Here is a 27,540-nt window from a genome sequence, read left to right as displayed (position 1 = left end):
TTAATTCGTCATTCGTTTCTTTCGAAACTTTTTCTTATGTAAACATTGCTAACATAAGAAAACTGCCATTGTCTATATAGCAATCAGTTTCACACGTTTTAACTTGCTTCTGAGGATGGCAGGGGACGGGATATCGAATCAGATAAATCTTTATAGTTGATTTTCCGTCATTAGACAAAAATTGCAGTTAAAAAGATGATATATGGTTAAAAATAATATTTACACAACCTATGAATTAGAATTCAGATAAACACAGACGTAATCTTTCATGTGGCATTTTTAAATTTTGATTTATACTGCTTTTTTTAAATCCACAGATCAAGGTTGGATGCAAATTCCGCATTTCATTTTTGATCATCTGTTTTGAGATGATTTATTTCAATTTCACTTTAACCACAATAATAAATAAACTACATCACATGATTCAGTAAATGTTGTTAAATGTTTGCCTGTGATATCATTATATACATATCAAAAACACATTTGAAATTATTATAAACATTGTGATTTGAATCTTGCTGATAGCTACGACCATCTATTCACACTAATAACGGTATGTTTCGATGGACAGTTATGGAATCAATTATTCTATTTAGTCCATAATTATCAATACATTTTCCATCAACATGAAAGTTCATCATCTTCAAAATATTCCGTGTAAAGCAATAAACTTATCAGTAAAAATATGCCTTTAGCCACACGGCAGATGTTACACACCACTGGTAATCTAAACGCCGAAGCGGCTGATATCCGGATATAATATCTATGTTAACATTTAAATATTTCTATTCATAGTATAATTTTGTATGTGTGGTATGAAAGAAACGTTATTGTTTGTAGCCGGAATGACAGACCATACGATGTTTACATGTTCATGGATTTGAAGCAATATTTTTCCCAGAGGGGAAATTATTTTTCAGGGTAGACTCAATTATTCAATAAAATGCAAAGGTAATCAACATTGAAATAGATGTGAATTGTGCTTATACTCCCTTCTCACTTACACAAATTAGCACTCAAAAACATTAGTTTTAGCACAAATTTAAACTATAATGGAATCCTCTTGAGTCCACAGCTTTAATTTCGGGAGCATCGTTAAATGTGGTATTTTTTGGGTATTTAAATCCTGAATTTAATGTGCGTGTGGGTATGATACATTTTCGTCAAACAGGCATTGGGACCTGACAGTGTTTGCATTATTCTTGAAATTGATAAATACATTTCAGAATAATATTTGGAAATAAAACTTTTCATTAAAGTCGCTGGTTGTAGATTATCATTTCTGTGTCTGGTGTATAATGTTGTATTAGTTCGGGTTGTCGAATTAGGCATGACGCTTTTGATAGTCTGTCCGGTCAAGCTCCTTTTCTTCCTTCAATACTCTGCAACTATGTTTTATTCCGTGGTCACCTGTTTCTTAGTATGAAACAATTCTACGAGAAATTAAGTGGTCACTAAAGCATAATGCAAAAACATCACATTTGACCCAAATTTCAGCAAGATAATTAAAAAAAACTCGCATGGAAAAGCCTGGTCATCGGGTGTATATAAGAAATTTTACATTTACACAACAATGTCACGGTATAAGACAATAGAAAAGAAGTGTAATTTAGGTACCGTGGCATTGAAATGAACATATAAAGCCGTTATTGTTGTCCTAGAAAAGGCCAAATGGTTACTGCCTTTGACGGATGGTGTTGTCGGTAGTTAATAAGTTATGATTGTTTAAATAGTGTTGTACGTATAACCCGCAGGACACATATAATGTAAGTAAACATTTAATCGTCTTATTACGACGCTTTATGGTCGTTGTAAATGACCAAGCTTTGCAGAAAAAATGCATATTGCGCCCAACAACATGCTAAATGCTGTAAGGTATTATCCTCTTTATAACAACTAACGCAAGTCATTAAAAGGCAGTTCAATGATTTGATAAATTCCTTCTTATTTCATAATATATATGAAACTCTTCACAATTTGTTCATTGAAGTTCTTTTCAATCTGAAATGACATCGTAACTCGTGTAGAATTCTATGAATATTTATGCAGTGTGGAGATCATTATGGTTTACGTCTATCCAGAGTTAGAATTTGATGGTACTTGATATTACGTCATATCCTTTATCTCTTAAACTCCATGTGGTATTCCTTTCTTCATTCGTTCAATTCTGGGTCAGTCTAGACAGTCATGATAGTCAATTGTTTCACACTAAAACTAAAATCGGTTGTGGAGGATGGAAATCACATATTGCTCGAAATCGTCTGAAGGAATCTTAAAAGGTATTGGATGTATATTTCACTGTTTTGTTTCACCCATGAATTACCTCCAATCGAACATGGGAGATGTAAAAGACCATGTGGTCTGGAAGATGTAAAGTCATTGACATATTTGTAAGTATCAAGATGTGTTTTGATATTATCATGAGATTATGGCTTTGCATTGTATTCATTCGAAAACAAACTGCAATTGGCAAAATAAAAGTATCTTTAAAACAAATTTAATTTTTAAAAAAAAATAAAAGAAAAATACACACGTTTCTCTACAAACGCCGTGAGTGTGCTTGCAATTTTAGCAAAGACTGTTACACCCTATAAATATATACCGCGTTACCGCATTATGGTTTTGGATTACATATATAATTAAACCGAGAAGAATTTCCTAATACCCTATAATCATACACAGTCACCATTCAAATATTGTGCTGACTGTAAGCTTTGAAATCTGAACTACTTTCAGCTCATAATACGAGTAATAGCAAAACACAGCATAGTGTAGATATATTGCTGTAACATGTTAGATACTTATTAACGAAAAGTCTTTTTCATCAATATCCGAAAAAATAACCAAAGGAATGAAAAAAAAATATAACCGTAAATAATATCGGACTGTATTGAATCAAATCTTAGCTAGGACTAGAAAGATAAGTACGTAAAGAAATGCATGATGCTCGCCTTTCTGGAAAGGGCACTAAACGATATTCATGTTTAGAAAAATCTATCCGACACCAGCAAATGGGCGTTACAAGTGAAGACTGATTTGAATCGGTAGCCATTAGGAATTTTGCATGTAACTGTAGAAGACACATAACAGAGTTAACACCGCGATAATACATTGTATTTGTAAAATATCCAATTAAATGATTTAGGAAAAATCTCATTTTCTCCGCTAAATGTTTTAGGTAATACAAAAAATTGTTCTGTTTTCGAAATTTGGAGTGTTTATTTTAATGTCTTAAATATAGATAGAAATCTGGTCATTGCGTAAATCGACGAGTCTGACCTGTCTGGGGTTAAAAAAAGGGGGGATGGTATCTGAAAAATCGGTGAAAAGAACTACCATTCCATGAATACCCCCAAACCTCCTAAGCTCTGTCGTTGGTGTTCCTTATCTGTTTATGTTCTGTTGCAAAGGTTTTTATAATCCAGTTGCGGTTTGTTGCACATTAACAGCAGCAAATAGATAACATGAGAATCAGATATATTATCGTTTGTTTACGTCAATACGGAATAAAAGATGTCATAGTGACATCAGGGTGTGTTTCTGGTGAACATCAACATCCACTTGTACAGAAAACAACAATATCTTTTTAATGCTGCATGCAAGCTTTATTTGAGTACTATTTAAGGAAGATAAGAAAAAGTTGATATCAACTTACATAACCTGAGATTAACTTGGTTTTAAACGATACATGCATATAAAAGCAAATATATTTACATGTACATTGCGAGCTCAAAGCTAATAGAAAAACTCTGTCTAACGCAAATCCTTGATATGTATATTGATTAATTGGTCCAAAATTTCTTATATTATGTATCGTTAAAGGTAATTAGAATCATATGGCAACGTTTTTTCATATTCTATGAAGTTAAATGAGGATAATACTTTAATAGGCATTTGTAAATAAAGAAATTGATCACGTAAGACGGAATGAGAGCAATTTAGTATGATAGTGTTATTGACTGGAGTTATATTACATAGTGTGAAAAAATATTTAAGATTAAATTTGTGTTGTTACAGTTGACTACGCCCTATTTAGTCGCCAAAAATATCCTTGACATATAACTTCATAATTAAAACTCAAGTTGAAAAACCATTATCGATTAAGCGAAACATGTCTGGTACTTAATAAACATACGATAGTAAGAAAATAAGAATGCTATATATACTGCGAAGTTAAGATTCTAGTGCTAACTTGGATAATAAAAGAAGCACGTTAAAAGCAACAAAACGTGAAAGCGAAAAGCAATAAGTGTGTAACAAAGAGTCCATTATTTCGAGCAAGTTTGTCTGGGGAAGATCATTTACAGGCAACTCTCGTCCTGCAGTAGTCGCATTATGTCAGTATGTGATTGGTCGCGTAACTCTGTGAGCACCCGTTGGTGACTCGTTTGTCTGAGCTCCTCCGCCCTTGGATCTTGCCTGTTCTTACAGATCATTTGCATACGTATTGGCTTTTGGTTCTGTGGTCGACAACCAGAAACACATTTATCCACTGGCCGTTTTGAGAAGCATATCTTGTCCAAATTTGTTCTGACTTCTGTCCTCTTTTCCAAACGGCATGATGCTAAAATGTAGAAAAAAATATTCATCAATAAAATCAATGAATAGTATCGACTATGTGAAAATAGCTTATCATGAAGTTTACATACAAAAAATAAACATCAGCAAGAAAAGTGAATTTGTACTTACTGAACCATTGTTATGCCACACGCATTACGAATGATACTGATAAAAATGTCCTAAGCTCTTGTTCAAAACATCTAATTTGTATATCTGAATACAAAGATATTTCCTATGTCGATGGTTTGCCTATGCCTTTATTGAAGCCTTACTGCACAGAAAAAAATTGCAATAAAACATTGAAACAATTGAAGCTAGAATCTATGAATCCAAATGATAAAAAAAAATAAAATCGTTTTCAATTCGGGCTTTACCTGGTTTTGAAAACAGGCTAGGAATGGCTTGATTGCATTCGCGTTTGACGTCCGCAGCCTCACACTGGCCATTTGAGATAACGTAACTAGCTAACAGACATGCAGAGTTTGCTTGAGACTGTTTCTGGGGGTCCTTGTTATCATTGCCTGGGTTACCATTGTAGTCGCCACAAAGACCACATACTTTAGAGTAATAGAATGACGATACCTTAAAGGATGAGAAAATGTACATTTTCATTACAAAGTCATTACATGCGTAGAATTATGTAAGGTCATATAGTTATCAATCAAATGTAAAACAGTTAAAATATACTATTCATTTGAATAAGAAAACTTTTAAAGTACTTTTAAAGAATATATATATTCGAATTTTTTGTATTTGAAATAAACGGAAATCTGCATACTTTTATTGATACATGATCTCCATCGGTGACAATCTGGGCTCCTTGAATAGGTACATTCACATATATCCGGGGTCCTCTCTTCAATATTTCAATAAGAGTCGGTTGGTGTCTGCAATGAAAATAAGTTACTATGTTTTCTGCTAAATTTTATTGTCAATATGATTTCCATTATTCATGTATTTGTGAAACTGAAAAGGGCAACTACCTTCCTTCTCTGTCCTCTTTTTCAATCACATATGGACTATCGTCTGAAAGGGTCTGTTCGACATCATCAATTTTCATCACCAAAACATTGTTTCTTGGGATCACTTCAATCTTCCTATTTTCAACCATTACTACCACCGCCTTCCGAAAGGAATGAATATAAAGTGAAAATGATGTTTAATATGATAATCTGAAAAAAGGTAGTGTATACATATAGGATGTTGAAAAATGTTCATTAATATATAGGGAGATGACTGTTTAGTGTGTAAAAGCTGTATAATGTGTGACTTGCTTCGTTATGCTATCGAGGTAAATTTCAAATAAACAAAAATGTTATTCAATAAGGTCCATTCTATATGTTTGACTATGGAAATGTGTTGTTATTGCTTAGGGTAAATATAAATCGAATGCGTGCTGCTTCTTTGATTTTTAGTCTTTGAACTTTTCAACATTCATCGACATTAAGAATAAATTCACCTTCTTCGCAGGATCTGAATTAATATTCCTTGCTTTGACAGCGAATTCGGTTGAAGAGGAACAATCCATAGCCAGAACGACATCGCATCCTTTAGAGTCAGGGATACTGTATTCAATCGCATCCAAAGTCGTCAACATATTCCTTTTAATCTCACATACACCTGAAAGCATGAAATTCAAGAAGGAACCCGGAGGATTAATTCTTACAGTTATCTTAATCAGCCAGCATTGCAAATTCACTTATCTTTTTTAATTGTCATATAATAATCTAACTCCATTAATGCATTGCCTCAACGAATACCATCACTCAGAAATCATTGTAAAATGAAGTTTGCTGTATAAGATAACATTTTGGTATCAATACAAATATCATTTCTCATACCCGATAGTTTGGTGTTGATGTGCAGTGGTGACGGAACAATGCTATTTTGGAGAGGTTTTGGTTGCAGAGATGAAAGTAATGATTTCCAAGAGAAAGGCATCAGGATTCCCCGAAATCTGTCAATTTCACCACGAGTCAACATATCCATGTTCATCTTAAAGTAAAGAATCGGATGTAAAGAATAAAGTATAACAGTTGCTCTTATAGTTTGTCCACATGTCTTGAACATCCCTTAAGACCGATATTTTCAAACAACAAAATGACTTCTGCTAATCATGTTAAATTTCTGTGTATTTACGCATTTACATTTCCGTATCGCATGGTGTTTTAATACATTTACGTTAAAACGGTAGATCCACAAGTCGATCTGTGGAAAACATTGTCATCGGCTACTCTACAAGTAAATATAAAAGAAACTTGTTAATTTAAAACCATTTTACTGGGATTATGTAAGTCATATTGCCCGAGTTTGTATGGAATGCGTCTTCTGTCAATGAGGCATATTGAATTTCACCAGGTAGATTGTATCTTGATACATAACTCAAAGTTTGAAATTTATAGAAAAAACATGATATCGGCTTTTAGCCTCCTTTTAAATTATTTCAATGAAAAATTATGATGTTTTCTTGGCCCCGAGGTTTTCATGATACGTTTTTATTATTCAAATAGTGGAACGGTTCAGAATATACATATGTTCTTTTCAAATCATCAGACAAAGTAAAAATATGCTAATGTATTGAATTATTGACTTTCCTTTATCGCCTCTTAATTTCTTACAATTCAGGTCCTTTGCATCGCTAACGAGTCTTCCAAGAACGAAGCCACCGTATGATACATTTTAATTCCTTATTTGGCTCAAATGTTTCTGATTCTGTTGAAATTTTAATGAAAGGTGCTATTCACCTGCGTATCTTTTGGGCAGTCTTTACAATAGAACACAATATTTATTCCTGTAAAATATGAACATAAATCCATGACACTGAACAACTTAGCTACGCGCTAATTTGACTTGACATCTCAAATCATACCATCTTTACTTGAAATTAAAACGACACATTTGATGTTTAACAAGGCATAGTTCATATGGGAGCATTTGTTTTGTAAGTTTAGTGTAACCAACCTGATAGTTGTTCCTTTCGATATCCAAAATAAGCTCCATATAATTAGGTTTGTATGTCTTTTCCGGGAAATATTGCCTCATGTGATGGAACATCTTGTATTTCAAGAATTCTCGGTAGCGCCAGAAGTACAGTTGTAGGTAATCGGGGAATTCATCCTGAAAAGCAAAGTTGATACAATATCGTAATTTAAATGAATAGCTGACAATGATTGGAGGATTGGAGTTTTACCAGAATTGTACAAAGTTCAATGTTTTGTTGATATTGGTTATATGCTTTCGATACTCAGAGCAAATGATTTTTAACATGTATATCATACAAAATGTTTATTTTGATACTGATACATTTTGAACGCTTGATAGAATGAAATTAATAAGATTATAAAAATATTAGTGATGCATTATTCGGATTTAAAATACATTCTTTTTAAACGTAATGATATAAAATGTATTAATTAGAAAGAGATCGCATGTCTTTATCCCTATAACCGTATGTTTACAGAAACTGATACCTTATTGTAGTCAATGCTAAAGTGGAAGTGGCGGAAAGTGTTAAGCTCTTCGTCCAATATTTTGTATGGCTTCGTGATTTCTTCGGTGCCACTTTCTTTTGCACTGAGGTACTTCTTTACGACTTCGTCTCTAACTAGAGGTGACGACTGATCTTTTTCCCAAAATATCTGCGCCAGTGATTTCTTTCCAATCATCTACACAAGCATAAATTGAAATAATACAATGGAATATGGTCAAGGAAATAAGTATTATGTAAATCGACTTTCCGTATATTCATTTCGGTACGTGAATATATATATATCTATATATAATTCGCGATGTTTCGTATCCCATAAAATAATGTATATATTGAGTATAAGATACTCGCCTCGATCGTCAACACTTTGGTACGTCCATTATCAGGTCCTACATGTGCATTCATCTCCAAATAAAGTCTTTGTGGGTATTCCATATCTCTTGAAAGTGTCTTGCTCTTGAGCATTCTCGAATCTGGCTGACTACGCACCACGGAGTCTGAATCAGTGTCCGGCAGATATCTCTTGTGAAAAGTAGACAATGCCTTTTTCAAATACTTCAGTTGTTCGAGATACATATCTTCTACACTGTCTTTTAGAGTCTTCAGTGGTTGATGTACTTCTCCTGACATCACCGATCGATAAACTGATAGTCTGCGAATATTTTCTCTAAGTTGTTCGAGTAATTTCATCTGGTTTTGCATTATCTTTGCAGACATTTGTAACAACTGCGGTGATAAGGTGTTTGGCATATCCATAAGTTCTTCTAATTTCGTTTTTATTTCTTTAAGGTGTTGCATGCTTTCGTGGAGAAGATGAAATTTCTCGTCGTCATTCCTTTGTCCTGAACGAAAGGTCGACATCCTAACCTTTTCAAGTTTAACAGAGACCATTGGTTGAACGAGTGTCACCTGAATAAGTTTCTGGAGTTGCGGATGCTCAGTGCTTGGAATAACTTGCAAAAGCATATTACTCTCTTCATCTTTTGAGATGAGATGAGCCAACATCTTTGAAAAGCAGCAGACTTGTGATTTCATTACTTCTTTTTGAGAGATGAAATTCTGTTTTAAATCAGGCTGTGGTGCTGGAATGTGGCCGTCCTTAAAATGCTGTTTAACAAGTTCCATCTTTATGTTCATGCTTTCTATAACCTGTTTTTGAAGAATAACAGCTTCGAGAATATGATATGCTGCTGCTTTCGGAATAACTGTTCCTCCAATGACGGCGACTTTTATCTTTCTTTCTACTGTGCCTACTTTCTTTATTACCCCTATAACATCAGACATGCTCACATCTTGAAGTCTTGGAGATGTAGTTGGCGACAGCAAATCAAGCAAGAGACGATCTTGTTGCTCCTTCAACTCTGGATAACGTGAATCTGGAAGCATCACCTGGGCCTCTTTTTGTACCATTTGGTGCATTAGAATTTCAGCAGCTTTCAGTTTATCTTTCACATCAGCCTGTGTTGGTACTGGAAGCATGTCTTTCAAGAAAGTGAACATTTTCAACAATTTCCTCAATATCTGTTGCTGTTTATATACCGAATATTTAACAAGCACGGGCTTTCTTATATCATTGTTATTTCCTTGAACCTTGTCTAATTCTTGATTTAGGATATCAGCAGCAAACTTCGCTCCATGAATCAATGACAAATATTTGTTTTCCTTCTCTTTGAGATACTTTTTATCGTACATCTCGTGTTTCAACTGTTTAAACAAATGAAGTATTTTTTTCTGTTCTTCAACTAACTTTATCAATTTCTTCAAAACTGGATCGGCTGACTCCTCCGTTTTCTTAATAATGTCCTGTACCAGACTATCAACTAAGGTTTTCGAATAGGTCAGGCTTTGCATTTTCGTCATGACCATGTCTTGATACACAGGAAGCACGTCATTAATTCTGTGGGTCATATGATGTTTGCCGTCCTCCTTAACATACAACATAATCTGTTTCTCAAGTTCTTCCAAATATGTGGGATCAATCAGTTTCGATGGGTCAATGTGAACTCTTGGGAATGTCACCTTAACATCCATATCCCATTGGAATGGTGCAGTTTCCCATTGTGGATACGGCGATCTCTTGAATAAAAAGCTGATATGATGTGATTCATGTTCATCGCTACTTTTCTGGAAAAGCGCTTCCAGATTATATTGTCGTATCGGACTACTTCCTATCCCAGTCAACTTTAGCGAATATGCGTATTTCTCTCCTCCCTGCAATATTGGTACTTTGCTTCTCATTTTTTCTATTATGTGTTGCAGGCGATTATTAGGTGAATTACCTTCTCTTTGAGGTGCAGAGCTATCATCGGATCCAAAAACATTCAAGACATTAAAAAAACTGAGATATCCCTCATCTTGTTCGCTAGATTGTTCGGAAGAGGACCAGTCTGTAACATGATTTTTATGGACCATGAACTCCAACTGGTATTTATTAGGTGGGCTCAATCCTGGCGCGACTGTGAAGTACAGCATTTGTTTCCCAGAAAATGGACAGTAAGGAATGGTAGGAAGAAAATTTCTTGTTACCCTTTGCCCATTCATAGCAAACTTAAGTCCCCACTCATGATTCCCGTATTCTTCTGATACCTTAGGATTGTAAACACATGAAATAAATAAGTTCAATTATAGATAAAATTAAGATTAAATTAAAATTAAGAAAGCTATTTCATCATTTCAAATTATCAAATACATTAAGACAAGATATTTTAGAGGCATCTTGCATGACGCCCATCTTTGTTTGGTCCCTATTTCTTCTTTCAAAATTTGTGATATTTTCTCTTGAATTTGATAATTCATAATTAAAGATTCACAAAACAGGGACCATAAAGAAGCTACATATGAAATTTGAAAAAGATCCATCCAGTGTTTCTAAAACCACGGTCATAAGAATCTTTCATTGTAATGATCCAAGACCTGTCTATTGACCATGGTGTTTTCTTGGTTAGTTCTCAAACCAAACGAACTCAACAAGTAACCAAGAGGCAACATAAAATTTGAGTACGTCCCAAGAAATAGCGAGAGGAAGAATGGTTCACGGACGGACGACGGACGACAGACCATGGACCACGGAAGAAGATTTGAAACCCTCACCATCTGATGAATGTGTAATAAAGCAAAAAAACATTTGTAATGCTTACCGTTTCTAAAACCGCATTCTCTGCAACATCAATGTCTTTGGTTTCGGGTAAGGTCGGCCAATGATGTATATCAAACGGTTCTTTCCGTACAAAAGTAAACGGCTTCAGCTCTAGCTTCATAAACTTTTCTTTCTGCAAGGGATATAAAAAGCGTGGTGTAAATTACTTTTTACGATGTCAACGATATTACTGTAACTATCGCCATGAGGATAACTATAAGGTACTTATTCTAAACAATCACCCATAAGTTCAATTTTTCATTTGGTGGTTGGCTAGACGCCCGGGGTTCAGTTCTTCGAACTATCATATTGGTTTCCTTCGGGTATTCTGGTATCCTTTCACATGAAAGACCCCGCCAGTGCTTCAAATGTAATTAATTTAAGATGTAATTACATATTTCGCAATTGCTGTATGGTTTTATGGATGAAAATAAATGCGAATATGATCGCAATTTCAGTTTGTGCTGAATACATAAGAAAGATAATTTCACAAGAAGTTGTAGGAGTTGCTCCGAAAAGTACTTTTTCACAGAAGGACAGACTTCCTGATTCCAGAACGCTTCGCAACTTTGTTGCAGGTTGGAGGGCAAAGAAATAAAGAAAATATCAAAATATCAACGGAAATATATTTCAAACACAACTTCGATGAAACAAGGGCAAAAATGAACAATGAGTTTTTTATGGAAACTCTTGAAAGAAGAATAACACAAGGTATTCATGTAGGGTGAGCGTCTTCTGCTTCATCGACAACACTCGCCTGTTGTGTAGCATTTCAAAATGAGATCAAGGTAAACAACAACCGAACCATCAAACACGCCCAGCTTCATGTAAAATTGAATATCTCGTAGAAATTATTATGACGACCGTGAAACGTTCCCGTAATCTTCCTCAATCTGCATATCTCGAGACTTTGTGATGTAATTTTTGTTTGTCGACATCTTCCACGAAAATCGTGATACAGGAACAATTCCTTGAATATCGAATTAGCCGAGACATCTTGTGATTTAAAACAGAAACATTGCTGGAGCGTAATGACTAAATATTAAAACAACTTAACATCAACGTAATCTGACGAAATGTATGCAAGTTAGTGACATTTTTATGTCCTTTACCGATGCCCTCTAAAAATATTTTCTAATCTTAAAACCGTAACATCGTTAGGCCAATACTATAAGGTAGACTGGCAATAAACATTTAATGACATTCTAAATAAAGAAATCTTACCAAGTTTGAAACGTCAAAGTTTGTGTAAAATTTGTTTTCCTTGGCGTCATATCCGTAGTGAAAGTGCAGTGGTGATCCTGCCTGCATTGCACCTCGTACTGCAGCCCCACTCTTGAAGTAAAACGCGTCTACCATCATCGTTCCTTCCATTTCCATGGCAGCACTGAAAGTATTCATATGGATCCGCTTTGAGATTTTAAAACGTGCAGTTCATTACGTGCTTTGCTAACCTACGGATATATGTAGACGTGTTGTAATAACTAAACAACATTTTTATGAACATAGAGAAAAAAGATAATATGTTATACAAACAAATTATTAAAATTGCGTCGCAGTGGTTGAATGATTACCTTGGGTGAATGTGGAAAGATGCCTCAACTTTTCTTTGGAAATTGCCATTGCTATTCTTGAATAAAGAAGGAGTAGCCATGACTGAAAATGTCCCTTCGGCTTTCATGAAGGTAGAACCATGCATATTCATCCATATTGGGAAACCAGCTTCAGATGCAAACATATGTGTAGCATCATACAAGACATATGACTTGTAAAGATTTAGATTGGTCCCCACTCTAAGTTCCTCTTCATGTACCGGCAACTGGATTTTGCCTACAAATTCAAATAAGCACTCATAGATCTATTTGATGTTTTACTTTTATTAGAGACACGCGACACCTAAGATAATATTAAACTTATATATAACAGACAACTCAAATTTCATAGGATACCGTTATCATAAATCAAAATTATTGATATGCATGACGTGAAAAAATATGTGAAGCTACATACCTTGTCGTAGCAACCTTTCGATGAACTTGTAAGTAAATGGAATGTAACTAACTTCATTTCCAAAGAATTTGAAGTAAATATGCCCTTCTGTATCTGGTGACTGGCGGGGAGAAACATTCAACTGTAAAATTAAGAAAGGGTTAGACGTTCAAATATGTTAACAATACATCATAATTGTTCCACTTTATCAACGACATATTTAAAATATCGAAATTGCAATGTTGATATTTCATTTTAAAGTTTGAATGGAGGCACTCTTTTACCTGCTGGTGAATATCACGTATGTTATTCTGGTCTTCTCTGTTGTCATCTAAGCTTGACCAGTCATCATTAGATCCTGACTGTGGCAGCGGTTCAAGCATATCAAATGGAGATTGACCCTTCATCCAAACACTGTATGGCCCCATCATTTTACTAAGTAACTTCTGAATACCTTCAGAGTTGTATCCGGCCTGATCAAATTTACAGTAAGTGTTTTCATTACAATTTTGTGATGATTGGTCTTTGTCACATTAATATATTAAAATGTTCAATAAAGTACAAGCGAACCAAGTAAGTGAAAAGCTTACATAACATAACAGATAATATCAAAAAAAAAAAGAATACCTCCATGACATCAATATGGCGACCCAGAATGTTTGCACGGAAATTTGCAGCAGCAGAAGTGGGTATGAACTCCTTTGATGAGGAAAGGAAGCCTAAGTCCATCATTACACTGGTTTTCAATTTGTCTGAAAGACGAATGATGTCGAAATATATAGATCTATTTTAACGTTCATATCCGTGATGACTAATGGTGACAACTGATCCGAACGTCATAAGTGCTCAGTGATGATTTCTTTCCCTTTTTCGTTTTGTTTAGAGATTTCCGAACAAGATTGATATGTTTGATAAAAATGCAGTAGCTAACTGGCTGTAATAATCTGATGCACTGATCACGGGAGATCGGGTAGTTCGGTGGTTTAGTATCTTAGTCTGAGTCTTTCACAGAGGCGTCAGCGGTTCGATTCTCTGTGTACCTCGAGAACTGATGTGGTCATCAGAACTTAATCATTATAACTAGTTGCAATAGTTATAAACTAAATAAACTTGATAAGAAATACTCGGTAAACGTCTCTAATTAAAATGTCTCCAGACCTCAGGACCAATGAGACGTTTTGGACTGTAAATACTGATATTTTTGTGGATTTTTCTAGTTATATTCTACAAATAAAGAAAATTACTAACCGTCATTCACAGAAGCGTGCATATATCTTGAATAATGATACTTAGGATCATATTTATTGGCAAAACGCATGGCCCACGTTGAATTCTTCACCCTGTTGATAATAAAGAAAACAATACAGATAATAAATACAACACCAGTGTTGTTAAATAATATACTGACAATAGGTAATTGTACTAGCAACTATTTACAGTTTTGTGGATTTCTGTGTGCGATTGATTCACACGATATCATCGTCCTTCATGAAAAAATCATATAACTCGTTGTACATAGCAAATTACACTTTCAAGTAGCATTAAATACAACAAAATATTGGTTGTTGAAATGTTTTGTAGTAAGATGGTTACACTTTATATTCAGTGATAATTTAAGTGATGATTAAAGTGTAAGAAAAACATATTATTACATGTAACAATTGCGTTTTACTTACATTGACATCATGCAGGGGTCAGAGCTATTAGAGTATTGTTCAAGGAGACTGTATACGAATGTTCCAATGTTTGGGTTTGTTTCGTGGTTAAGATACTGTACAGCCATTTCCAGCATTGGCCTCGGCGGGTGAGCGGTGAAAAACACATAAAATGCCACTATTCTGATAGGTTCTGGTTCAGTTTTGTCGAAGTATCGCGGAAGCAGCATTTTTCTTATCTGTAGTTATAAGAGTAAATATAGGAATATGTATATGTATTCTTGAAAATAAAATGATACTGTATATGTCTTCTCCAAAGAAACATGAAGTGGATACCAAAGGACAATAAAAAAACAAACAAATAGACAAACCAAACAAGGCAAGAGTAAATTAAATAATTATATTAAAAGAAAACTATTCATAATAATATGTTATAACTTACAACTTCTGGTTCGATGGAAGTCATTTTTCTTAAAGCAAACATTGCTTGTGACCTAAGAATATATGGCTTCGATTTGTCATAGATGATGTTTTTGAGGTCTGGAAGGAATTCAGTAATACCGGCGTTTCCAATAGCTTTCAGAGCCATAATATTGTCTTCTTCCACATTAGATCGAAGGAGTGTTTGAGTCATCTATAAACATGAAAATATTATGTTGGTAAGAGCATGAATACAGGGGACATAAAAAAAGAACAGACACTAACACAAAAAAATGATAACATTGAAAGTTTCAACATGATGTAGCCTGACGCATTTCAAGATAAATCTTGTGCCGTTTCAATGACTGGCAAAATGGTTTAGATAAGGCATAAATTATATAATACCTGTAGGAACTCTTCTTTTAAACCACTCATTAAATTCGCTTTCATTTCCAACTTCGATTCGTATTGCGCCAATTTCTGTTTCAACTCTCTCTTGATTGGTCCTGGATTTTCAGACCGTTCTACTTTCTTAAGCAATGCCTTTTCTTTCTTGATCTCCATCATCTTCTTCTCATGCTGTGTGTTGATTTTGTTCACCACAGCGCCCATACACAGCCACGCAGCTATCTTAGTATCTTGGTGTTGATCAATCCATGGGAGTTTTACGATTTTCTACAATATATAAATGTTATTCCATAAGCAAGTGTATCAAACACAAAAATACTTGTGTAAAACACACAGGTTTATATTATTTTTCTTTTAATCAAACCATCATACTCTGTTCTGAGCATTTATAAATCTAATAAAAGAATCGGTCACAAATTCTTAATTTATGTTAGATGTTTATGATAGTTACATGTATTTACTGTGCATAAGGATGAATGGCCTATAAAATAACAATGACATCAGAGACCTAACTACCCGAGTAAGTGACAATACAGGTCTCTGATGACGGCATGAAAGTCTACTTAAGTCTTACTTAACAGATCACTTATATTCACACTAAAAATATTATCTAGAAAATAAACATCGATAATGACAGTCCTTAATAAGCCATTAAAATATCACCAATTGCATAAATTTACCTGAATCCACTTCGCAACACAAATATCCGGCAAAGAATATATGGCTAGATTACCAAGAACCATGGCTGTCTCATATTCTGTCATTTGTGTGGCTTCGATTGCAGTTGCCATGACGTATGCAGCAGCTGGAGTACCGGCTGTCGGCATTATATCAATCAGAATTTTTCTGAAGAAAAATATTTTAATACCAATGCAAACTAAATCAAAATTCATCAAAACCATATTTCTATGAGTTAGCAACGAAGTTTTCATGAAGAAGAAAATTTGACGGAAATAGCGCTCTACTTATGTTATTTTTACAACAATATCTTCTGGAGAAGGATCGATATCAAGATTTCAAACAGGGGGCTTTGACAGCCACCATGGACAAGATAAGGGACTATCTCTGTACCATACACATCTCATTGCTGAAGGCCATTTATAAAATTTCCTTCTTTGAAAGCGAAGTAGCTTAAAAAATATTTTCATGTGGCCATCTTGAATGCGGCACGTGTCCTTTTTCCAGACAAGGACATCATAACAACATAAACAATTCATAAATGAAAGTCCTATCTCGATACAACTTTACATTGAAAGAGTAGCTAAAGATTTTCAAGATGGTGGCACGGTTCGAGAGCCGTATATAAATTACTCACAAGGTATTGCAACAAAATTAAAATGAAACTGACCTGATGCGGATCATTGACGGGTCTGTACTTGATGGATTTCCATAGCGAGTCCAAAACTTCATTAAAACATTATAATCAGCTTGACGGAATTCTACCAATATTTTGGCAAGGAGTGTTGTAGCTTCTTCTCTAACTTCATGCTCCGTTAATGCGGATAGTGAATTCAACAACTTTTGGATCTGAAACGAATATAAAAGAACAAAGCACTTACTAGCTGCTATGATATGTTTAAATTACAGAAATCAAAAGTACCTTCCATTGAATATACAAGTTTTACATATAATGAAGATATAGTATCAAAATTACCGAAAATTATTATTTGCATGGCTTATTTGCTCTGTATTTTATTGCTCTGTAATTTATTGAAACATATCCCTGACGGGCAATCATAACATCCCCCTACGCACCACCACACACACACGAAAGTGTTGAAGGCCAAGTACGATCCTGCACACACAAACAAAAAATACACCATACACACACGCACACGCACAGACAAAAGTACAAAAAGAAATATAGGACGAACAGTTAAGTAAAAACTATTTCTTGTACATGTAGCGGTAGAAATACATCGAAGATCATGGTAGTTCTTATAGAATAAATATGTTGTCAGACTGTTGGTACAACGTGAATTTCAGTTTTATATTCTTTTTAAACGAAAAGGCCCGGTTAGTATGATAATCTTATACCTTTTTCGACCTTACATTTGAAAAATTCTCTTGGAATCAATATTTGAGATTTCCGATAGAATATTAGGAATACCTATGATATTTAGTTTATAAATAAATAAATATTTGGAAAATAATTTGTACATAATACACATGAGAAATTCCATTGTTTCAGATTAGCTGTAATTTGACAAAAAAAAGACAAGCAGATATGTATTTATTATAGAAGAAATCCCAAGGGAATGCAAAGTCTATTAACAAAAAATTTAATACAAATAAACAGGACAACCTTGTAAAATAGGAAACGCCAAAAATTACTTTTACAAACATTTAGTTCACAATTCTTAAAGCACCGTTTCAGTATCCACCTGATTACAAAACTCAAAGCCTGTTGCAGTATTTCGAACTCTGATACTTCATGGCAAATTCAATATTCAAGATTTTTCAAAACTTTAAGCCATTGGCCCATCAGTACAAATTCAAGTTATGAAGATAAGAATTCCAAAACCTTCAGATCATAATACATATGTATCGTACTGTAAACGCAAGTCGTCTCTAATCATAAGTGTGTTAGTGGTATAAAGGTGGGAACCATATGTGTGTAAAGATCGTATTTCACAGAAAATTCGTCGTTTCAATTTTGTGGTTTGTTATATCTTACCTTGTGGTACCAATACGTAAACATAGATGTTGACGTTGACGGAATTTATAACGTAAACACATCAAAATTGAAAAGAAACCAAGAGCTTATAAATGCTTTTTATCTATAAGGTTTATCAGTCATAACTTTGAGCATTTTGTTTTTTTTCTGTAAAGACACATCGGATGGTTAAAAAGGAAGTGATAGTAATGCCATAATCGTGTATCGTGTATTGGTAAGGAGGGTATTACAGGCAAGCATATGATTCCGTTCTTACCTTCGCTTCTATTCGTTCCTGCTCGGCAGGCGGTCTACATTCTGATCCCGCAGGTGTGCACGACGTTGGTTCGCATCTATCAGCGTTATCTTGAGTCTCAGAATCATATTGTCTTAATTTCCACTGTTGTTCTTTCGGGTCCTTCATATCAACTACCTGAGACCGTAGATTGTATGGGTGGCTCTTTGGGTTCTGAAGGGATGGAATTGGCTCGGAGATATCGTTTGTCTTGGTCAGCATCAACGTTTGGCTGCAGGAGTAGAAATAAAGTTATATACATGATTCAGTTCCAAACAAATAGCATGTAACGCCAAGAAAGATATTCATATCAGTACAATAAATATATAAAGTAGTAAATATATTACTTGATGAAAGTGGCGACACTGCCTCCCTCTTCAGAATATTGTGTGTAGATATGTTGACTCTCTGCAATGGCACTTTCAATGATGAAGCTCCTATCCACACCTCTCAGATAGTAATACACCTCGGATGTCGATCTCAACGGTTCCGTCTAATCAATGAACACAATAACATAAACTCTCTCATATTTGTCTTAGACAAGTTTATACTTTTAAAAGCGTTTCTTTGTATGTCACAATTCAAAAAGGAAAAATATTCACGTTACAACAATGTCAGGATGATCTTTAATTATACATGTATTTTGTACTCAAGGATTAGCTTCAGGTTACTTGCAATGTTATTAAAGCTGTGATGTTTTTTAAATACACCTACCCTATCCTTCTCGCACTCAGCGCATACAAATTCGTTGAACATGGTGTTTGTGAACACTGGACGATTCACACATTTGTTGTAGTTTCTAATCTTGTTTAGTCGTATATAGGGGCCCATGTATGATGTCACGACAGGCATCCGTCTGTACAAAGTTTCACACTCACCAGCAACACTTGGCTAACAAAAATGTTCAAAATATTTATATTATTAAAAAACAGAAATAATGCCGATTATGTAAAATTCATATTATTTCACTTCTAGAATAAATAATCACTGAACTTATTGCAATAATCGTTAGTATGATGACATTTTTTTTAAATACAGAAGTTTACCTCAAGAACAGTGTAGAACTCGCTCTGGTCAGGTGTCATCTGATTATCGCTGTTTAATGGGGATGGCTTATCAAGTGTTTGGCGCTCGTCCATGTTCACTTCCAATAAACTGAGAAACCCACGTTTGATATCCATAGACCAATATGGATCATTTTGGTCACTCTGCAGGTCGCTGATGTGGCCTCGAATATAGCTAAAAAGAAAAATACGATTGGGTAATGTCTAAAATTATTCAAATGGTAAAAGGGGTGTCAGATACGAAAAACTGCAACTATACATTTAAAACGCTACAAAAGCTACAAAATATACGAATACTCGGATTCCATTTTCAAACCAAATAAAATTGTATACAGTGACAAACCTGAATTTCAAAGGCATCGCAAGCTTATGCGCCATATCTGTTGTTTCCGGTCCTGAGAGTTGTTGGAAAAGTTCTTCCGGAATTTGCTGCCTTGTTGGATCAAGACCATCAATCATATCGTTGATCTTGTACATCTCAACATCTTCAAACTATAAAAGTGAGTTTGATATTTGCATGAATTACATTGTCAGTGTGTCACAAATACACATGGTAAAGAGATGCGTTCGTTTTCTGTTAAACGCGAAACTATCCGCTAAATTCATTTGAATGCAGCTTTTATTTCACGTGTTGTGTGTAATTTGTATTACATATTACCATATCATGTTGTATCATTCAGTATTATAAATACCTACCTTGACCAAAACCTTTGCAGCTGTTTCAAAATGTAACTTTGCAGTGGCCTTTAACTTGAGTCCGGAATAAATCTTACTGCCTTTTGGAATACCTGTTACCACCTGTGTTTCATAGTCATACCAGTATTCTTTGTTTGGGACATAAGCTGACAAAGAAAAGATATTGATACATGTTTAAGCTACCAAATGTTCTCTTACACAGAAAATGTATTCTATTTCACCAAAATCGTTAGAACAGTTCTCTGCTCAATAGTTAGTACAAACCCTACATATTTTTAGTACATGAATAGCACCATTAGATACAAATACAATGAATAAACTACAAAATACAGTCGTTTTCTTCTAAGTGACTGCAGTCACTCTAGGGTAAGATATCTGCACACTAATATAGATAGAAAAACTAATTATCTTGGAAAGGAAAGCATATGTCAAACCAAAAATTAAACTGTGGTAACAAAAGCAGAGCGATATTTTTATATGTTCATGATATTCGAACAGATCATCTGTTCTGTCTCCGTTCTCCGATTTCCATTTTGAATAAAACAACAACGTACGTTTTCCGTTGAACGTTTCGTACCTGTACAGTTCGTTCTGACAGTAATTATCCTATCCAGGTAAGTTGCGCGAAAAACAATAAGGATCAATGCCGTACCTGTGATATTTTGGAAAATTTCCCTTGTACAGCGCTGTCGGTCACTTCAATCAGCTTTTAATTATGTCTTATCAGTGAAACGTTTACGGAGAGTACTCCGAAAATATGAGTACCAAAGTTATAAAGACATATATAGACATTTTATTTGCTATGTCGACGACGAGTACTTTGCGATGAGTTATGGTCAAGTGGACAGGTCACGAGAGAAACTCTTTGCCGAATTCGATACGAGGTATTGTTGATCATTCAAATTAATTTTTACTCCAGTTTAGTTCGAAGCACAGAACATAATTTACCGAATTGGGATTCCATTTTTAACGTTAGTTTTGTATTATTTACACTAAAGTAATGTGACAATTATTCTATTTACAAATTATTTAAAACGTTTTAATAACGATGTTGATTTTGAGTTTTAAATGATAAGACCGAGTTCATAAGCAAGACAATTATTCTGTTTTTTATTGGTCAAACGCTACCCGAGCATGTATACCTTATGGAATCGACATAAAAACGAATATTCGAATACTGAATCAGACGAATATTCGAATAATTTCTATCGCAATAACATCCTTTATGAAAAAATAACAAGTACGTAAAAATAAGACCCCACAATTATGAAACAATATTTACCTGCTTTTCGGCGTTGGGTACCAGCTGTAAGTAAGAAATGCGTTTATATCAGATAACTTCGAATAGTTCTTACAACATATAAAATACATCTCAATCTTCATAGTAAAACGTTCATTTTTTATTATTTAATTAGCTTTTGAAGGATAAATCATGCAAAGATATTGAAAAAAACATTTAATGGAATATCTGACCAGCAAATAACTAACATTTCAGTTGGCGTATATTTGATAGAATATCACATTCGAACACATTCTATGTCAAGTAAACGACGAACTCTTCAATGTGACAATAGAATATAATATCTAGCAATGATTGTACATAACAATAGCATTATCTACAAGGGAAAATTTATTGCTAAAGGTAATTTTGATCAATTCAATAATAGAAAATTGTAAAAATTATACTAATCATTTTGAAAAATTAAATAAATAAGTTAAAAAGTGTTCTCTTACCAGACAGCCCTAAGGCTACCGCCAGCATCAGAACTCGGAACATGATGAACAGACCGATGGGATGTAGAGCCGTTCATCGTGGTCAGTCCTTATATATCACACAATCTATGTCTGCAGGAATAGCTTAGCTATACTTTTAGATTTCCCACGGTAAAAAAGTATTTCATTTCTTTGTCTTGAACAATAGTGGGTTGGTAAATTTCCATCAGAATACATTGGTGTGAAATGCACATATTGACCCTATATGTCATAACAGTTTTTAAACTATTGTTACAATTTTTAGTATCTATGTTTGAATAACTCAACGAAAAACAAGTGCTTCAGAACGATGAAAATGTGTTTGTTAATCACAAAATAAAGGTCAAAATTAAGTTATGTTTGACAACCTTTCCTACATTCATGGTATTTGATTGACAGGAATACATATCACAGCTCCATCACGTGATCAAACACAACTTTATTATTGACCGTATTTCTCAAACTCGACACACATAATTTTTCGGAAATTCTTCCCAACAATGCTTTCAATTCGACACCATAATCACGTTACCTTTGTTTTGCGATTTGCCCAATGGTGATGATTTCTCATTTTAACCCGAAACGCACAAAATTTTCGGAAATTCCCCAAAAGAAAGTTATACTAATGACTTCAACTCGACATCATATTGCTATTCGGCAAAATGGGATTGTTTTCTTTTTTCATTGTTGATCGAATATTATAAAAAATGTCATTTGTATTCGAAAATGTATCTCTGCATATTGATTCAATACCAAAGTCTCAAAAAGTCGGATATATATAACCTTAATACATTGAACACGTGTTTTGTTATTGGAGTTTCTATTCCAAACCTAATCATCAAAGTAATATAACCAATTCAGAACGATTTCTGCAAAACGTGTTGGTGGACATTCATCACATCAAAACTTTTTTATCGCATTTATACCAAAGCATTATTTACAAACACCAACATATCTCGGATATATGACGAACAGTCCAAAATTCCCGAATCATGAATTTTGATTTCATGTTAATCATGCTGTGCACGAGTCTTCTTAATAGGTTAAATGTTAATCAGTGTCACTTGAGAAAATGTCTCTGCCTATAAAAAAATAATGACAAGTCATTTCAGAATAGTTCCGTAATAGTTCTTAAAAAGCTCTTCTTATGCCTTATCTCCACATAATTTTAATAAAACACTATAAACTTGTTTTATGGTTAGGTCACATTTTGTATGTTCGCCAAAGCCGTTGTCGCGAACCAAATTTATATCCGATCTTTATACAATACGAGAGAGAGTTAAGCAATAGTACCACATTGCAAAGGTTGGATGGCATTCATTAAAACCTTTTAACAATACGGTATTAAACCCGACTAGTTTAGTGATGTGATTCTTATAGAATTTGGTGAAGTGCTATCCGATGAAATCCAAACATCACATATTTATGCAATAAAAAAGGAAGAAAAATAATACTCATACGTAGTGTTATGTTTAAATTGAATTTTCTACTACAGGGATATGGCATCTCGTATCATCATTACCTAGCAATGCTGAATTCGAAATCTGGATTTCTAACAATAAACGAATAATTTAGTATGTACAAAACTAACAACAGGAAATATCAAATTCTACTTCTGCACTAGTGCCCATCTATTCTATTTTTGATCCATTGGTGGGACTTCCTTATTGCCTACAAAATGTGTCTTGGGTTTATGACTTAATAAGATATCTATCAACTGTGACGTGTGTAGAACTGGACAATATCATAAAGGTAAAATACACTTTAATATTCAGGTTCTTTGTTGGTCGTATGCCTTGGATGCAACTTTAACTTGACATGATTTTTTCAACACAATTTTTTCTTATATGTATTGTATCTGTTGTATCGACATCTACTTAAATATATTGATGCTAACATTATGGTTAAACAGCTGTTTCTAAAATCGAAATTTAACCACTGCGACCTGAAATATGGGTATAAACCATTTCCTTTCGCAATTTTGTCGGTCTTAATTCAAGTTATTGATAAGCCAAATATCGTCATTCTTGGCAAATGTGCTATTTCAGAAGTTGTTTTAAACAAATTAGACTCCTGTGACGATGGATGTGGGCCATCTCATATCGCAAACTTTGTTGGTCAATATCCAATAAACGTTTTAGCCAAATATCTTGATATTCGGCCTCTTGTTTTATGAGAAGTCTTTTGAGTATTCATTCAACTTTGCCCTTGGTAGCATAAAGTGTTGATCAAAGTCATTTGTTTTTGCATACTTTATCAGACATCACCCCCAGTAATCTACCAATCATGTATCACGACCCTGTACTTAATGGTCCTTCGGAAAAGGTCTTTTAAAGAAAATGACGGACGACAAGCCGTGGCCTCATCTCAATTACCGTTTGGGGCAAAGCGAGATAAGAATGAATCACGAGGTATATATAACAATATAACAAGTTTTAAAAGAACGGGAATCAGTATGTTAACTCTTCTTATATAATTCTCTTTGTATGATGCACTGTTGGGCTTGAAACATTATTCCAGGCCCCACCCCCTCCCTCCCTCCCTCTTCCTTATTTCCAATTACTTTAATTGAAACACAAGCAACATAAAAATACACATAATGGTTCCAATAAATATAGTTAGATAGATGGCAGAAGTTAGTCATATATATGTAATACAAATCCGAGACAAAGTTTATGTTGGTGCAACGATAAAAAGTCCTGCCATGGTCATCGGACATGTTCCTTTCTTAAACAAATCATAAAACTCTAGGTCGTCATACAGAATGGAATCGTAACGTTGTATCTGGAAATCAATTAGATGAAAGTAGTATCATATCTTGATTAATGTATAACATTTAGGAAATGGTCGTCTTTATCTTCACGCCTCTATCATCACGTGGAATTCTAATCGATCGTATGAGGTGTAAGAGACAGCCGGCATTTTCATCTTACTTTGTAAAATCACTGACCAAAATGTTTTTCTTTTCAAACGACGAAACTGATTTCTTATGTCAAATCGTACCAAGTCTCTAACTAATATATATATTGTGAATTAGCATTTACTTTACATGTCCTTTTATCCATTTCTTCGGCAAATTTTAGACAACAGAAGGGTCTGCATACTTTGTCTATATTTCGCAATGTGTCGAGTGTTTTAGAATATTATCTAGGTGAATGTGACCGCAAACAAAACTAACTAAATGTTGAACAGAAGTCAAAATCTGAAGAGCATGCGAGTACATGTGTACATGATACTGACCTCCGATACATTTACGAGACATGTTTGCATAATATTATTAAACGTATGACATTAAACATTGTCACGAGGTAGAATAATGAAATTATTATGAAGTGCGTATTAAGACGCAGTTAAGTCTAAAAGTATCTACTGAAAAGTTATATGCATTAGATAGTGTCTTTTATGCAATCAGCAGTAAATTAATTTCGCAATATTAATACATGCTTTGAAAAGATCAATTCACTACAATTCTCACAGTAAAATTTATTGTGTGCTGTAAATCATCTGTGAGAATTATGAACAGTTTCAAAACCACATTACATCATTCTGGAAAGGCGTTTATATCGGTATACAACAGCCGTAATGCCTCCCTGAATTCTGCCAGCTCTGCCTCTGTTTTAGCAATCCTCTCTAAACCAGCGAATAGTTCTTGGAGTTTTTCTTGGACAACTTTCCCTTGTTCTTCATAAACATGAAACATCTTCTCTTCAACTAAAGCACAGGTCCTCTGAACCTGAAACATTTTTTTTATTTCACATAAAACATCCTGACATAAACATCTGCATAATTTCCAAACTTTTAGCAAATTGTTTAATTTGAACTAGAACAGATTTCCTGTATAAATTAGTTTATTAAACTTCCAATTATACCAGTCAATTTTATATCACAGTTGTGTGGATCACAGATGTACTAGATAACCAAATACTCTACAGTGTATCCAAGTATTATCCTTAATTTTGTTCATAATGTAGATGACAAACTACTGCTTACCAACAGTGTTATTTTTCAGCTGATACGTTACACCATACAAAACTTCAAAAATTTTACTTTTCATCATTTTTGTCATTACTACGCATTCAGATCGTAAAAAGTTTGCATCACAACTTAAGGGTATAATACAAGTGTCATTTCACCGTTTTTTCTGTGGTGCAGACTTTTACGTGAGTCCACCCACCTGTAACTCTAGAGCTTTTTTGAAATCGTCTAAGAGTTGTGTATCTTGTTTCCTTTTGTTGTTGAGGTCATCAATAAGTGCGTTCGCTGCCGAGGTAATGTCCTCTCTGGTCATTACATTTGATATTCCAATAGCTGTGTCGTTATACTTGCTTGAACATCCTTGGTCACCACTTTCATTTACCAGTACCATCGGCGCTCCTTCGGTAGCCTTGCTGGAAAAAGCAAACAAACAAACTATGCCGTTGTATGATGATAAATTAACGATATGATTAATGTATAAATATGAATACTTTTGTCTCCATTTTACATCGGATTCTTAATTTCTATTTAATCAATTTAATTTTATTGAAGAATTAGCATCTGAGGTACATCAGAGGTACACTATATCGGATGATCACAGGTGGACACTTGTCAGACTACAATTATATAACAGTTAAATTGAATAACTACTCTGAGAGCAGCTTAAGAAAATCCAGCCCGAACTGTCACATGACACCATTCGGAACTAAAAAAAAAACGAAAAGAAAGGATAATAAAGATTATCAACTTTAAAAGAATGCAAAGCCTAGAGCATATTAAATAATAAATACCTTTGCTGCACAATTTCATGGTTTACGCAATCTGGATTTTCAGCATTTTCAGAAAATCTTTGTGTTTGAATAGGATTTTCTTCATGTGAAAACATTTTGTCGGTAAAGCTGATCTGTAAAAATATCAACTTCAAAAGAATAAAAACTGCACTGGCTCTGTTCAAGTCGCCTATATAGCGTAAAACGTGGTGCGCAATCTTATTGAAGCTATGCCGCAGCGTATGCCCTATTCTCGAACACCTGTTTCTAATCATAAATTTGAAGTAAAGAAAACGATATTTAATAAAAAGGAAATTTGGCGACGATCATAATGCACTCAGACGTAGCAGGTCAGTGAACACCAGAGAGGATCAAGGACGTATATTAACAACACATTCTAACTTGTAAACCTCTTAAATCCGTGTTCATTAGACAAAAGTTAATCATTTACTGTTCATTAGACAAAAGTTAATCATTTACTGAATCAAATAGCTGTTATTTGAGAAAATATAATCATGAATGGAATGGACGATAATCTCGGTCATTCAATAATACCGTCTTGAGCAGACGATCAATGAAGTGATGGACTTCTCAAATCTGACATGTAACAACTAAATGCTGTTATTCGGCATATAGCATTAACAAATGTTCTACATTTTATATCTATCACGTGGTTT

At 34.2% G+C, this 27,540-nt stretch overlaps 2 protein-coding genes across 2 annotated transcripts; both read right to left on the bottom strand.

Moving 5' to 3' along the window:
- Positions 1 to 4,301: 4,301 nt before the first annotated feature.
- LOC132552189 (uncharacterized) lies at positions 4,302 to 22,143 on the bottom strand. The gene is made up of 29 exons (XM_060216337.1): positions 22,101 to 22,143; positions 21,649 to 21,672; positions 20,367 to 20,512; positions 20,014 to 20,162; positions 19,653 to 19,845; positions 19,321 to 19,497; positions 18,954 to 19,099; positions 18,589 to 18,838; positions 17,004 to 17,182; positions 16,336 to 16,501; positions 15,653 to 15,922; positions 15,270 to 15,461; positions 14,849 to 15,066; positions 14,421 to 14,512; positions 13,800 to 13,924; positions 13,457 to 13,645; positions 13,194 to 13,314; positions 12,758 to 13,013; positions 12,408 to 12,570; positions 11,185 to 11,316; positions 8,399 to 10,633; positions 8,031 to 8,225; positions 7,522 to 7,677; positions 6,402 to 6,555; positions 6,020 to 6,180; positions 5,544 to 5,683; positions 5,339 to 5,447; positions 4,935 to 5,142; positions 4,302 to 4,564 (listed from the first exon to the last, which is right to left on the bottom strand). Exons 1-29 carry the CDS (start codon positions 22,141 to 22,143, stop codon positions 4,302 to 4,304), a joined length of 6,852 nt encoding a protein of 2,283 aa, XP_060072320.1.
- A 3,516-nt stretch (positions 22,144 to 25,659) lies between these two features.
- LOC132552188 (synaptonemal complex central element protein 2-like) lies at positions 25,660 to 26,979 on the bottom strand. Its single transcript, XM_060216336.1, has 3 exons — positions 26,885 to 26,979; positions 26,293 to 26,506; positions 25,660 to 25,851 (listed from the first exon to the last, which is right to left on the bottom strand). The coding sequence occupies exons 1-3, from the start codon at positions 26,977 to 26,979 to the stop codon at positions 25,660 to 25,662; spliced, it is 501 nt and encodes a 166-aa protein (XP_060072319.1).
- Positions 26,980 to 27,540: the final 561 nt, after the last annotated feature.

The sequence above is a fragment of the Ylistrum balloti genome, unplaced genomic scaffold, assembly GCF_031769215.1.
Source record: "Ylistrum balloti isolate Yb309-2 unplaced genomic scaffold, AGI_CSIRO_Ybal_v1 Utg370240, whole genome shotgun sequence".
In the NCBI taxonomy this organism is placed as follows: Eukaryota; Metazoa; Mollusca; class Bivalvia; order Pectinida; family Pectinidae; genus Ylistrum; species Ylistrum balloti.
The sequence above is the reverse complement of the archived record's forward strand: the minus strand, read 5'-3'. Positions and strand labels throughout refer to the sequence as shown.